The sequence below is a fragment of the Astyanax mexicanus genome, chromosome 19, assembly GCF_023375975.1.
Source record: "Astyanax mexicanus isolate ESR-SI-001 chromosome 19, AstMex3_surface, whole genome shotgun sequence".
Taxonomy (NCBI): Eukaryota; Metazoa; Chordata; class Actinopteri; order Characiformes; family Acestrorhamphidae; genus Astyanax; species Astyanax mexicanus.
In genome coordinates, this window is record NC_064426.1 from 34,173,553 (window position 1) to 34,188,920 (window position 15,368).

General features: G+C 41.2%; 1 protein-coding gene across 1 annotated transcript in view; it reads left to right on the plus strand.

The window, feature by feature from the left end:
• The first annotated feature begins 5,735 nt into the window (after window positions 1-5,735).
• The window catches only part of cbx6b (chromobox homolog 6b), a 39,973-nt gene continuing 30,340 nt past the window's right edge, over window positions 5,736-15,368 (plus strand). Inside the window, exons 1-5 of the mRNA XM_049467875.1 lie at window positions 5,736-5,984; window positions 7,355-7,398; window positions 7,486-7,551; window positions 9,340-9,406; window positions 9,532-10,808. Coding sequence (XP_049323832.1) covers window positions 5,916-5,984; window positions 7,355-7,398; window positions 7,486-7,551; window positions 9,340-9,406; window positions 9,532-10,808 — 1,523 coding nt within the window. The 5' untranslated portion in view covers window positions 5,736-5,915. The remainder of the gene's footprint in view (window positions 5,985-7,354; window positions 7,399-7,485; window positions 7,552-9,339; window positions 9,407-9,531; window positions 10,809-15,368) is intronic.

The following is a 15,368-nucleotide window of genomic DNA, read 5'->3' on the forward strand; positions in this document are numbered from 1 at the left end:
TTAATGTGTAGTTTCAATGTTTTATGGCCATTTTTGTCATAACAAGCGTAAAAAACATTGCTAGTAGTTTGTCTCAGTAGGTAGATAGCAAATTAAATGGTGCAACAGGAGACAGAGGCTGCAGCATTTAAGTTGGAAGAAAAAAAAATAAATAAATAAAATAAAGCTAATTTTAGCTCCCATTACAGGATAATTAAGAAATGGACAATAATAATCAATTGCTGCACCAACTGCCCCCTTTCTGAAAACATATGATTCCCTAGCTAGCTAAGCTAAGCTAAACTAAGCTAAGAATTTAAGCAGCAGCTAGGTTGCTAAACTTTAGCTCCACTTCTAACTATTTATCTGTATTGGGTGCTTTATATTCTGTCCCAATTCTTAGGAGGGAGAATTTCACCCCTTCTCCTTATAACTCTTTTCCAAAGGGAAGGGTTACACTTAAAACAAGGGGCAGGGGTACAAAAGTGAAATTGGATTGGGTCTGACATGTTGTTTCTGATCTGAAGCAGTGGGATAAATGTTAAATAAAGCTTTTGGAAAGTGTGTTCACACTTTAAGCATCCATCATTTAATTTGTCAAAAACGTACAAAAAGAAGCTTAGTTTTATGTGATATGCACCAATGTAACACCCCAAGAAACAAACGCATCATAGAATTATCTAGAGAGTAAATAATCCCCTCAATTGCTGTGTCTCCTCTTTATAAACGCTTTGCCCCTCGCTCCAGGCCAATCCAACTAAAATAGCTCCAATTAACTAAATTATCACATATATAAATGAACTTACAGGCTATAAATTCAAATAGTATAAATGCTGAAGCATAAACAAATAAATGTTCCTATCAAACACCTGGCAGAAACATAAGGATACAATGTAACCCCCCACACCAACTTTAGAAATGGTATGTCCCAATCCTAAAGGCGGGAAACTCCGCTATAACTGGGCTGATTGGTTCAGGCACTTCTGTTTGTAAATGTATCAAGACTGCTGAAAAAAAAAATGTTTCAATGCTTGGCTTCCAAGTTCGAACTGACTTAAAAACTCTGTTTTAACAGAGCAGGTAAAATGCTAACAAGGCTAAAGCTTTACGGCAGATATTTGGTATGGAATAATGAAGAACACACACTTGTTTAAGTAACAGGGACTTTGTCAACAGTGGGTCAGCTTACTATGTTAGTTAATAACGAATATGTCAAGTATATTCTAATCAGTCACCTCAGGGTTAGCCTGTTTTGTTTTCTTTGCGATGTTTGTCAAAAACAGACATTTACTGTACATTTTTACACACCTAATCATCCATACGTTTGTTTTATCATTTCAGCTTCAAAATGAGTAAGGTACCAGCGTTTTCAGCTGCCCTTTATAGTCTTATTGTCTCTTTTAACTTACCCAGTGTAGACAACCCTGCTAAAAAAAATCCCTCTCAAGACCAGCTGGTCCAGAAAACAACTTGCCCTTTGTTGGTCCATATAGTTAATGACCTAGCCAACCAGAGTAGGGTTTTTTTTCTCCTTCTTGGTTGACCAGCTGGGCTTGAGCTGGATTTTTTTTTAAGAGGAGGTAGTTTTATTATTTTTCTTGTCAGTTTTTTTTGGTTGTTCTGTCCATCTCTTTTGGTGTATTGTATGTATTGACCCTGTGTTTTTAGTTATAGAATCTGCACTGTTGAATAAAAGCCTAATATATACTAAAGTTTTTGTTGTCATTGGTTTTGTGAAGGGCTTTTTTTGTTTGTTTTTGTTCACATTGCGCACCAATAAACAGATGACATAAGTGGGGCTTTTAAGAGATTAAAGCAAATTAAACAATTTCACAGTCGATTTGGTTTGCGTTCTCAACAGACTGATTGAGTATTATTCTTTTTAATTCTTTTAAGCATTTTTTTTTTATTTCATTTACTACGATCAGTAATATATACCAAATATTTATACACATTTGTTTTAATCTGGAATTAAAACGCAATGTGTTTTGTAAAGTTTCCCTGTCCATATCCTGGTCGGTCATTTGGTTATTCAGTAATTTCCAAACGACGATTTTTTTCCCGTTTAACAATTAAGTCAAACGTTATTATTCGGGATTAATTTGATTTTAAATTCATGAGCAGTGCATTTCTTAAACAACTTTCCAACTATTTAAGCTTGATTCGGGACTCTGAAACAGCTCTTTTTCATGGGAATCTATTAATTCTCTGTTAGTGCTGCAGATTTTTGCCCTACCAAAACTCTACTACAGAGGTGTCGCTCGTATCCACCAAGGGCTGTGATGTGGTCCTAGCACAAGCCCATGATCAGCTGTTTAAAGATTAATAAGTATAATTAGGTGTGCTGCTGGTGGTTGAGAATGGAGGATATAGGAGGGTAAGATTGGGGATCCCAGCTCTAGAGGATTTAATTAACGAAAATACTTCCTTAGAAATGTTGGAGTAATTATTTTTCAGCTGACTTTTTATGTTACTACTTACATTTTCATACGATTATCTGTATTTTCAAATAACATTTTTGTATAAGTTAGAACTCTCGGCCTCTCGGGCAAGGTACGTGGAGGTGGGGTGTGTGTTTACATCAACACAGCATGGTGTAACAACGCTGCGCTGATCTCCAGCTACTGCTCGCCGCTGGTGGAGTTTGCTGTAGTCAGAGCCAGGCCATTCTACCTGCCCAGAGAGCTTAGCAGCGTGTACATAATAGCAGTGTATGTAGCACCCAGTGCTAATGCTAATGCTAACGGTGCTAATGCTAACGCTCTGCAAGAACTGTACACTGTTATCTCCAAACTCCAGAACTCACACCCTGACGGACTGTTTATTGTTGCTGGTGATTTCAATCACAGTAATCTGAAGGCTATGCTGCCCAGTTTTCACCAACATGTGGATTTTCCAACCCGTGGAGCTAACCTGCTCGATTGTGTGTATACTAACATTCCCGGTTCGTACAGAGCAGAGCCCCGCCCCCACTACGGCTACTCTGATCATATCACTGTCATGCTCATCCCAGCATACAGACAGCTCATCAGACGTGCCAAATCAGAGAAGAAGCAAGTTACAACCTGGCCTCCAGGAGCCATCTCTGCTCTTCAGGACTGTTTTGAGCACACTGACTGGGACATGTTCAGAGAAGCTGCTACCTCTGATGACTCCATCAACCTGGAGGAGTACACAGACTCAGTGACTGGCTACATCAGCAAGTGCATTGAGGATGTTACTGTCTCCAAAACCATCACATCCCGCCCCAACCAGACGCCGTGGATGATTGCAGAGGTGTGTGCGCTGCTGAGATCCCGAGACAAGGCCTTTAAGTCAGGGGACAGGGCTGGCCTCCGAACAGCTAGAGCCAAGCTCTCCCGGGGGATCAGAGAGGCAAAGCGCACCTACGCAAAGAAAATCCACGCCCACTTCCAGGACACTACTGACACTCAGCGCATGTGGCAGGGCATCCAGACCATCACCAACTACAAGTCACCCCCCCCTGCTTGTAACAGTGATGCCTCCCTTCCAGATGCACTGAACTCCTTCTACGCAAGGTTCGAAGCACAGAACTACACGACAGCATGGAAGACTACACCTCCTCCAAACGAGGATGAGGCACATCAAAAACCAGCTCCCATCCTCACTGGACCCTCTGCAGTTTGCGTATCGTCCAAACAGATCAACAGACGATGCCATCTCTACTGCGCTCCACCTGGCTCTCACCCACCTGGACAACAAAGACTGCTATGTTCGAATGCTGTTCATCGACTTCAGTTCAGCATTCAACACCATCATCCCTCAGCATCTGATCGGAAAACTGAGCTTGCTGGGCCTGAACTCCTCCCTCTGCAACTGGGTTTTAGACTTCCTGACTGAGAGACCACAATCAGTCAGGATTGGAAACAACACCTCCAGCACCACCATACTGAGCACTGGCGCCCCCCAGGGCTGTGTGCTCAGCCCACTGCTGTTCACTCTGCTGACTCATGACTGTACTGCAAAGTACAGCTCAAACCACATCATCAAGTTCGCTGATGACACAACTGTAGTTGGCCTCATCAGCAAGAACGACGAGTCAGCATACAGAGAGGAGGTGCAGTGGCTGACGGACTGGTGCAGAACCAACAACCTATCTCTTAACGTGGATAAAACCAAGGAGATGGTTGTTGACTTCAGGAGAGCTCCAGGTGTCCACCACCCGCTGAACATCAACGGCTCTGCTGTGGAAATTGTGGATAACACCAAGTTCCTCGGTGTTCACATTGCAGAGAACCTCACCTGGTCCCTCAACACCAGCTCCATAACCAAGAAAGCCCAGCAGCGCCTCTACTTCCTGCGGAGACTGAGGAAAGCACATCTCCCACCCCCCATCCTCACCATGTTCTACAGAGGGACTGTAGAAAGCATCCTGAGCACCTGCATTACCGTCTGGTTTGGGAATTGCAACACCTCAGACCGCAAGACCCTACAGCGGATAGTGCGGACAGCTGAGAAAATCATCGGAGTCTCTCTTCCCTCCATCGCCGAGATCTACACCACACGCTGCATCCGCAAAGCCACCAGCATTGTGGACGACCCCACCCATCCCTCACACAGACTCTTCGCTCTGATGCCGTCCGGCAGAAGATACAGGAGCATCCGAGCCTCCACTACTAGACTCTGCAACAGCTTCATCCACCAGGCAGTCAGACTTCTCAACGCACAGAGACAGAACTGAACTCCCACCCCACCCACCACTCACCCAACACACTCGCACAAAACTAAACTGTACACCCCCCCCCCCTTTACACTCCCAAGAACTGAACCCACACACACACCCAGTCAGCACACAGAGGCTGACATGACTTTATTTGCTGCACTCTTAAAAACTATAAACTCTACCTCAGTAACTGCTGTGATTATATATGTTCTATATGTTACAGTATGTCACACATCTCTGCACCTTATCCCCACTATACACTTATTATACCGTATCGGTACTGCACTGTCCTGTCTTTAAATTGTCTCGTCCTTTGTATTTATTGTATTTATTGTTATTTAGTGTTATAATTTTATAATTTTATGTTGCACTGTCGTCACTCCTGCACTTTATGTTGTCTATTACTTGTTGTTCTATGTTGCACCATGGTTTCACGTAATTTCATCACACTGTGTACCTGTACTCAGATGTAATGACAATAAAAGCCTCTTGACTTGACTTGACTTGAACGTTTTTCCACTTACATGCTAATACAAGGCAATAAATAAAATGTTTTGTAAGTCTTCTGTGTCTTTTGTAACTTTTTAGACTTATTGTATAAATATGTATATGTGCAAAATATCCGTTCTTTCTTCTTGTAAAATTAATAAAAACAATTTTTATTCGTTGCCTTTGCCTTTAAAATACATAATACTATCCTGTGTACTTAATTAATGTTAGCTAGCTAGCTTGTTTCACTGTAGCAGTACTCCTTAAATAAATGTTTTATGATTAATGAACAATGCATGGCATTTTTTCAATATAATTCCATAATTCTGGAACCTTTATAAGCTGCATTTTGTGAGAATTTGCGAGCTCTACCTTTTTTTCCCCACCCGCATTCGATTCACCACCACCGCTGCTCCTGCGCTAGGATCGGACCGCAATTGGACAGTGGGTCGACTGGCAGCCCTTGAGAATAATTTATTAGCCAATCCACGACCCGCTTTAGAACACCGCCAGCCAATCCTTGCAGAGAAAGGGCGGGGCTTGTCTGAAAACGGGTGGGAAAATTTAACACTGTCGCGAATGGGGCCACTGCTCTGACTATGGGAACTGCTTTGGGCTGCTCTGACTGTCCAGGCTGCCTCCCTCCGTGTGTGTTTGTGTGTGTGTGACTGGTCTGTGCAGCTCCGTCTTCCCCCAGCCGCGGTGTTATCCTCCATCCTCCAGAGCTGATCACCGGCCGAATCCTCCTGTTCTGTCCGGAATTATGGAGCTGTCCGCGGCCGGTGACCGCGTGTTTGCCGCCGAGGCCATCCTGAAACGGCGCGTCCGCAAGGTTAGTCCGAGCGGCGGAGGGATTTTTCACTCCGCTGCGGCCTACTTTTCCTTACGGTTAAACTTAAGCTAGCGGAGAGAGCTGATTTTGTGACAATGCGGGGTTTATTTCCTGTATAAACAGCACAGTTTATGCGTTTGTTTATCCCGCTGGTAGCTTAGGGTACTTTGGACCTGGTGTTTATTCACAATCGTGGCGAAATTGCTGATTATTATTAGAATTGAAAAACCCATATTCAGCTAGTAAAATTCCGCTCCAGGATTTTGATGCAACCGTAGAGGCAGGTGTATTAGCTGCAGCAGCGGATAGACCAGTACGGGTGAAACGAAATCCTGGGGCGGCTTTAAAATTTCTGGACCTGGATTTGCCACCACTGGGTTTTAATAGCGCTGTAGAGTGATGGATGCTAGCTTAGGTAGCTAGGCTAAGCTAGCTAGCGTTAGCTAGTATGACGGCGCCAGCTGTTTTGTGTCTGCGCGAATTGCTAATTTTGACAAAGAGCGATTCTGTACTCAAGACATTACGACGTTTTTAGGACTGGAAAGTTAGATAAATAGCTAAAAACGTTGAATATTTTTGGCTGAATTCTAAAGCGTTATTGATTCCTTTGTAGCAACCCTAGCTAGCGTTAGTTAATGTTATTGGAAAGCACCCAGAGCCCCGCAAACAAATATGAACGGGTTGGGGTTGCTGCTGTCATGACTGTCTGTTGGCTAACTGAGATGGGTTAGCTAACAAACTATACATAAATTAGCTGGCTAATCTATAAACTATGGCAGGAATAATACAGCTTGTTTATGGTAGCTAACGCTAGTTAAATTATAATGTTTACATTTTTACACACATGTTCCCCACTGTAGCTATTTAGCTAGCTTAGCTAGGTTGAGTTATTATTTTTCATATACAGCTTTTAAAAAAAAATAAGACCACTTAAAAATGACGAGTTTCTTTGATTTTACCAAATTGAAAACCTCTGAAATATAATCAAGGGGAAGATGCATCAAACCAAGCTGAACTGCTTGAATTGAATTGCACCAGGAGTGGCATAAAGTTATCCAAAAGCAGTGTGTAAGACTGGTGGAGGAGAACATGCCTAGATGCATGAAAACTGTGATTAAAACCAGGGTAATTCCACCAAATATTGATTTCTGATCTCGGAAATTGGGAAAGATGTTGTCTGTAGTTTATAGAATAAAACAACAATGTTCATTTAACTCAAACATGCACCTATAAACAGCAAAATCGGAGAAACTGATTTAGAAACTAAAGTGGTCTCTTCATTTTTTTAACTAGCTTTGGTTAGCTAGGGTTATGCAAGGTTAGATTGATAAAGTCCGGTATCTCACAATGTGCCTTTGTTTTTATTCCAGGGCCGAATGGAGTACTTGGTGAAATGGAAAGGATGGGCTATAAAGTAAGTCAGTAGTTTAGCTCGTAGTTAAGTCTCTTATTAAAGAAGCTGAAGGTGAATTTGTCCAATATTGACACTTCTCTCCTGTAGGTACAGCACTTGGGAGCCAGAGGAGAACATTCTTGATGACCGCCTTGTCGTAGCTTTTGAACAGAAGTAAGTTTTACTATTATATTCTGAAAATTAACTTTAAACCTAAATGTGGTTGTGGGAATATATAATGTGGAAAAAGTTGTGTGTGCTGTGCCAAAAACATAGGCGTGCACAGACAATCTATATGCACCCGACTGTTCACCTCCGCTTGTGAAGTCTCAACCGTCCTTAAAATGTCTTAAAACAGTAAATCTTCAGTAGATTTCAAACTCATGAGCAGTGAATTTGCTAAACAATGTTCCAAATACACTGCCTGGCCAAAAAAAAAGCTCACACATACTAATGTCTCAATGGACCACCTTTAGCTTTGATTGCAGCACGCATTGACTTTGGCGTTGTTTCAATAAGCTTCTGGAATTAGTTAAGGGCTGGACTCTGTGGTGAACAATCCATGTGTGAAAATGATGATCTCATGCTCCCTGAACCACTCTTTCACAATTCCAGCCCCATGAATCCTGGTATTGTCATCTTGGAATGTGCCCGTGCCATCAGTGAAGAAATATGAAAGTATATTCAGGTGGTCAGCTGACCCCATTCTTTCAGCACATACTGTTGCTGAACCTAGACCTGACCAACAGCATCGACCCCGGTCATTTACTTAGTTAATTTCAGGTGGCTACTTTTCTTTTGGCCAGGCAATGTATTTTAAAACGGCTGTTTATTTTAGGTGAATCTATTAATGCACGGTGCACCCTACCAAAGAATCTACTACAGAGCTGTCCGTCCTATCTACCAATCAGCTGTTTAAAGACTTATGATTATTAAGTAGAATAAGGTGAACTGCTGGTGGTTGAGAATGACACAGACCCTTTGAGGATAATTTTGGCTATCTATCTATCTATCTATCTATCTGTCTGTCTATATCTATCATGTCCAAAGCTTGGACATTTGATACAACTGAGAGTTCCTAATGACAGTTGGGGACGTGCCTTTCTTGAATGATTGGCTAATCAGGGTTTTAAATTTCTGAACCTTCACAGTGTGCTGAGTTTAAAACAGAATGCAGTTTGGCCCAAGATCCTGAACGTTTGCATGTGCTGTACGTGGAAATGAGCAAGTGGATGTGGTTAAATGTGCAGCTTGCATACATTGCTGGCTCATTCATGGTTCAAGAATCATCATTTAGAGGAAAGTGACTACTGGAGTATGGTTCTCTGTTGCTGTGTGTGTGTGTGTTTTGAGTTGTGCTGTTTTGTGTGTTTTTGAAGTGGTCTGCATGAGTCAGTGGTGGACCGTTTGAGGCATGCTTGCAGGAAGCACTCAGTCATCTCTAGCCACATCAGATTACACCCATAACTAAGCAACACACATCTCTTGGTTTGCTTTGATGCTGTGTCTGCTGTCAGTTTTTGTGTGTTTTAAGTGTTTAATCAGAAAAATAACTGAAGGCATTGGATAAATAGTAGCACCCAGAATTAAATGTTGGTTTGTTTGGATGTCTCGGCATGGAGTTGTAGAGGTTCTTAATGATGTCTTGCGATAATCCATTCCATGCATGTTGAATATTCACACTGTTCCTGCATATTGGTGGAGTGTTGATGGTGTGTCCAATAGCATCCCACACATTTTCAGTCAGGGTTAGGTCTGTCAGTGTGGTTGGCCTTGGCATAGTATCTGAGTGTTCACAACTTCATAAGTTCCTTTGTATATGTGTTTGTCTGATATTATAAGACACCAGGCAGTAGAGGCTTGAATCTAGAGCAAGCTATAAATATTTCTAGCCTACAGACCAAAAGGAAGTGCACAGCTAAAAGCTGAATCACTAATATCCTGATTTGTCTTTCCTAACAGGGAAAGGGAACAAGAGCTTTATGGCCCAAAGAAGAGAGGGCCCAAGCCTAAAACACTGCTCCTAAAGGTTGGTCCAACATAGTAATATGAAAACTGTCTTGGCTAATAAAACATGTTTAATCTGTCATAAAATGGCTCATTATTCTCTTTTTGCTTCTTCTGTGTATGTATGTATGTACATTTGTTCTCCAGTCTAGAGCGCAGACTTCAGACACCCCCCATAGAGTCCCGGAGTTCAAACACACCCGACCCCAGCCATCCTCCAAGCCTGCACCACCACCTCTTCCTGCACCTACGTACACACCCACATGCCCTTCAAATGCTAAGCTGCAGTCCGGAGCTGCTCAGCCCAAACTGAAGAAGGACATCCACCGCTGTCATCGCATGTCACGGCGACCCTTGCCTCGTTCCGATCCTCTATCCCAGTCAGTCGGTCACTCACTCAGCCCCTTCTCAGAGACGGTCCGCATCCTGAACCGGAAGGTGAAACCACGTGAGGTAAAGAAGGGGCGGGTCATTTTAAATCTGAAAATGATTGACAAAGCTGGGAGTGGTGGCTCAGCCAATAACAAAAGGACTCAGAGCACCACCCACCAGTCTCACACCGCTCGCCAGAAGGTTCCTTCTCGAAACAGGGTGATTGGCAAGAGCAGAAGGTTCGGAGAGGTTTCGTACAGAGGACTGCAGCTTCCTGTATCTGGTTCTGGATTTTCAATGTTCGGAAAAACGTTCAATTCTCATCCTATGGACAATTCTGGCAATCAGCCTGCGGTAGAGCACAAAGAGAGTGGTCAGAAATCAAGCAGTAAAGGCTTGTCTTCACAGTCTTCATCCCAGAGTTCAAAAGTCGCAACCTCAGACGTTCCTTCAGCACTAAACGAGCCTCCTCCATCTGCTTCCAGCTCAGAAGTCTCGGATGGTGAAAGTCATCCCACATCTGTAGCGCCAACCAAGTCCCACCAACCTTTATCAGCTCACGACCACAAGTCATCCGAGGTAAATTCTTCTGTTTTACCAACTTCGAAACAGAGCAATCAGCTTAAAGACTCCCAACCCAAGAAATCCAACCCATCGGCAGCCCAATCTCTCCTGCCTTCATCTCCAATGTTCTCCTCCTCATCATCGTCATCATCCTCGTCTGAGGACAACGAGCACATCCTTGACCTTTCGGTTCCGCACGGAAGCGACAGGCGAGGCAAGCGGCACTACCATTTCTGTCGCCATCGGCAACCCAAGCTTCCCGAGATTCCCATATCTGAGGAAGCTTCGGAGGAAGAGGAACTGGACTGGCATCCGGAAATGGCTGCCCAGTGTGCTAACGTGGTTGTCACGGACGTTACGACTAACCTCCTCACAGTCACCATCAAAGAGTTTTGCCATCCGCACGGACTACCGCCTTCATCCTCTTCTCCATGCTACGCTAATCATGTTGCTGCTTCAAATAAGACCAACCATAAACCCCAGCCACAGTGACATAGCTGGCAGAACCAGCTAAACTCTCTGAATGCAGGTGCCACAAATACTACCTTTCATCCTTTCATCTAGGAGATTGTGAGTAAAGTGTGGGGATGTATTTGGTTCATATTCCATTTTATTTTTTATGCTCACCAGTCTCACCAGAAGCTCCCTTTACTTTGCTAAGACGTTGCATTGGATTGAAGTGCAAGAGAAACGAGGTTCGGACAAAGATGCTGAAATGGATTGTGATCTTTATCTTGTTTTACAAGATCAAATCTCACACTGTTTGCACTCTCAGCCAGTAATCGCCGCCTGAATATTAGCCACAGGGAAGCAGATCAGTGCACACTAGATGCCTGCTTCTAAACCAACACTTTAGCACCTATGGTCTATACATTTTTGGTATGATTGTCAAGATGCTTCTTAGTTTTTTTAATTTGTTTTATATAACTTCAGTTCTTGTTGTCAAACGAGAAGTGTGAACAGCACACAAGGATATATATCCTATATACACTTAAAATGTTCTGGGTGTGTTTGGCCATCATTTCTCCTGCAGCCTCAGGTGTAATGATCAACCAACTGCCTGAAAGCACCTACCAACACTTTTATGGCACTGTAATAATGATAGGCTTATCTCAGTCTTTCTCATGGGACCTTTTTTCGTTTTTTCTTTTTTTTTAACCCCAGGCCTGCAGTTAATACTTTAGCTTTCAGGCTTTCACTTCTATCAGTATATACACTTTTATAGAGGGGAAGAAGGAGGGAGAGAAGAGGAGAGTAGGAGTGTTCTCACGGTTCTTGTAGAAGGAAGGATTATGTGGGCATTTTTATTTTTTTCTGTGGAAACCCCTTCAATAAGGAAAACATGATCTGATAAATTGCAGTCTGACATTAGTAATAAGACATCACTAAAGGAAAACCTTCACTGAGGACTAAATGTACTAAATTGTATGCACTTCTCACTAATCTAATAATTTATCAAGGGGACATTATGGATATGTTTGTCTATATTTCTGGCAATGGTATTAATATTTAGCGTGTTTAAGCCAAACCCAAAGTCAATTTAAAATGTGTTTATCAAATCTCTTGCTTTTTACAGCAAAGCACCTTTACAGACCAGTCCATCATCTACATGCTTATCATCTACACGTTATGATACTAATTGCATGTAATTACATGCATAAAAAAAAGCTATGTTCACACTCGGGCAGCATCAAAAGACATTTCTTTACCTCATGCTTAAGATAAAATTGGGGATATATCGTTATTCTTAAAAAATTAAAAATAAACAGAAAATGTTTGTTGCTAGGATTCAAGGAAAAGTTGACAGTATTTTTTTTTACAGATCCATTTGTTCTGACACTGGACTTAGACTCTGTTAACACGTAGTCACATCTTCAGTATCAGGATTATATTACTGAATAAAGCTAAGCCACAGAAAATTGTACACAAAATTGTGTTAACGCACCCAAGATGCATTTAAAACCTCACACAACAATTAGATTTCAGTCTGATTAACCAGAATCACATTTGGCTATCAAGTGTAAATACATGTGGATAAAATCTTATCAGTATACAATCCAGATTAGATTGTAAATAAAGTAATCAGATCAAAAAGTTGAATAACTATATTTAATGTCTAATTTAAGATTGTGTAAAAGATCACTTTAGCAGTTTTCATGAAGTTGTTTTTTCTCTGCACAAAAGGTATGCACAACAATCATTTTCACATTATGATCATGACAACATATCTAAATGTCCCTAGACAAATAATTTTTTATTTATTTTGTTTATGTCTACTCAAAAAAAAAAAAGAAATCTGCATGGATTTCTGCAGTTATCAGAATAAATCAGTTACATTACAATACAATATACTTCAATTTCTGTGGACAGATAAGGCGTAGGTATTAGATTAATAATTTCTAATTAAATTAGTTGTATTTCAGACCAGTATTTAGTTTTCTCAGCCCATGTATACTCTTACCCCCCCCCCCCCCCCCCCCCCCCCCCCCCCTAAAAAAAACAGTTTTTAATCTGGATTGGACAGAAGAATTCTTAATTCTGGCAGTGTTGCATACTATAAACCATAATGGGCCATAAAATAAATTCATATTTACTTGCAAAATGTGTCTTAAAAAAGCAGTGATGTTTTTGTGAGATTATTGGCTGCTTGCAAAGTAGAAATCCAGTTATTGCAACATTTGTGTAAACCCAGAGTTTTCCCAGTATCAGATTACCAAACCTCATGTAAACGCATTGTTTGGATTAAACAATTAGTATTCAGACTATTAAGTGCATATAAACACGCACTATTGAATCGTTTAAGCCTTTTCTTGAATCGTTTAAAATATTGGTATAGAAACATACATTTGTCATTGCTTCCAAAATCTGGGACTTCAAGGACCAACATTTAGACTTTTTAGTTTTAGATGCCGTTAGATTACTCAACCTTTTTCTGCAAATGATAATAGAAATCAATCATCGGAGGAACGATGATCTAATACATGTCCTCGGTTGTACCCTCAGCATGTGGTCCTCCCCCCCCCTTTAGCCAACGAGTCACGTTACCGCCTCTGCAGTCGCCCATATCCGTGTCCTTTCCCTCAGTGAACATTAGAGATTGTGAAAGCTCAGCATGGGGCATTTGGAGGCAGACGCTGTGTATTCCTCAGAGACGAGCAGCGCTGGCCGACATGTGGCGCTTGTTAAGGCAACGGGGTTTTGATCTCATTCTATCCTGCTGATAGAAGAGTCTTCCCCTCCAGTTAGACTTTAATTAAAGACAAGCTCCAAACCCCTGGGCCACACACTGCTACCCAGCTTGTTTTAAAGCAGGAAGCACAGACTTGCAGAAAGGAGGGGAGGACGCTGGTGTCACAAAATGAGTTATGGAGTCTCGCAGAGAAGAAGCCACACATAGTGCAGGGCTGAAATCATCTCGTGTTTTGACCTATCGGGCAGCTGTTGCTTTGATGATGAGCTGAGGACATCTTAGAATATGATCCACAGCTTTTTTTTATGATCCACAGATTGCTGGCAGTGGGAGTCATCAATCTCTTGGCCAGCCCCTTTAAACAGCAGGTTTATTATTAAGTTATTAATCATCTTTAATAACTACCAGTAGTACTTTATTATTAGATAAGATATGTAGTTATTAGAATCCGACCACATTGGACCACTTTTAGGACCTTTTGGTTTAATCAGCCTACATTTGATCATCCTACATTTATCTTGTATTTTATGTTGTCCCTTAAGTTCCACAAACAACATTTATGTTGGTTTTTCATAGAAAAGCAGCTATAATTTAAAGAAAGTAGCAATTCATTTCAGGAATTTTGTTACAACATTGTATGGTTGGCTCTCTGTCTGTAGCTGAGCTGCAGAAGAGCCATTCAGGCAGTTGGAACAAAATCTTATGATGATTTTCTAATTTTTGGATCTGGATTAACCACCTTCTAATTGTTGCGCAACAAATGTCCAACCTATTATATATATATATTATATAATATATATTATATATATATTTTGCGTTTAAACAGTATGTTTCAGACACTTTAAATCAGAATAAGCTTCATGCTTGTGGTTTTTTTTTTTTTGGTACACACTTGATTGGGGACCAAAATAACTGCATTGAGACCTTTTAAAAGGAAAGTGGTCGGTACCACTTTAAAATAAGACAGGTTTATATTAAATAAGAAGGTTTATAAATGGTTTACAATTAGTTTATTAATGCTTACTAATTAGGTTGTAAATGCCTTAAAAACTATTAATAATCAGTTATAACATTTGTAGAAAGGGCAACCATATAGATGGCTGTGTGTTCACTATTTGGCAAACAATATGTTATTGTTGCCCTTTCTACGTATGTGTTATAACTGATTATTAATGATTTTTAAGGCATTTACAACCTAATTAGTAACCCTTAATAAACTAATTGTAAACCAATTATAAACCCTTTATAACGGTAGTCTTATTTTAAAGTGGTAGCAGGTGGTCTTGTTTTGGCCCCAAGCAAACTCTGCAACAGATCATTTGTGTTGAAAACAGGGTTTATTCTGCAAATTTGATCTAAATGTATTGTCACCAGTTTAACCTGTTAACCAGTTTATACTGTCCAGGACCTTTTTCCTGTAATTACATTCTTGTTCCCACCGTTAACAGTTTGGACCAATAAGCAGGATTTACAACAAGATGCATTTCATATGGTTTGTTGTGACACAATTTGATGTGCTTGAATTTCTCCTACTGTGAAAACCAACCAAACAACCTTTCTCAACTCGAAGTTTACAAACCCATTACCTATTTCAGACCAGAGCAAACAAAAAAAACTGTGAGTGTTAAAATTCCCAAAAATCCCAAAAAGCCCTGCACTTATTATTATATAGCGATTTGTTTTACTTTTCTCAAAAGTGCTTTCAGGAACAATTGTAGATTTAAGGCTCGGGTAATGAACTGGCACTGGCAGTGACAGTGACATCTTGGCCTGAACTTGTGCTATTATTGCCAGGCCTTAGTGCAGCATTAGTGCCAGCTCCTTCCCCTGAGGCTAATCTGGCCTGGCGCTTCAGTAA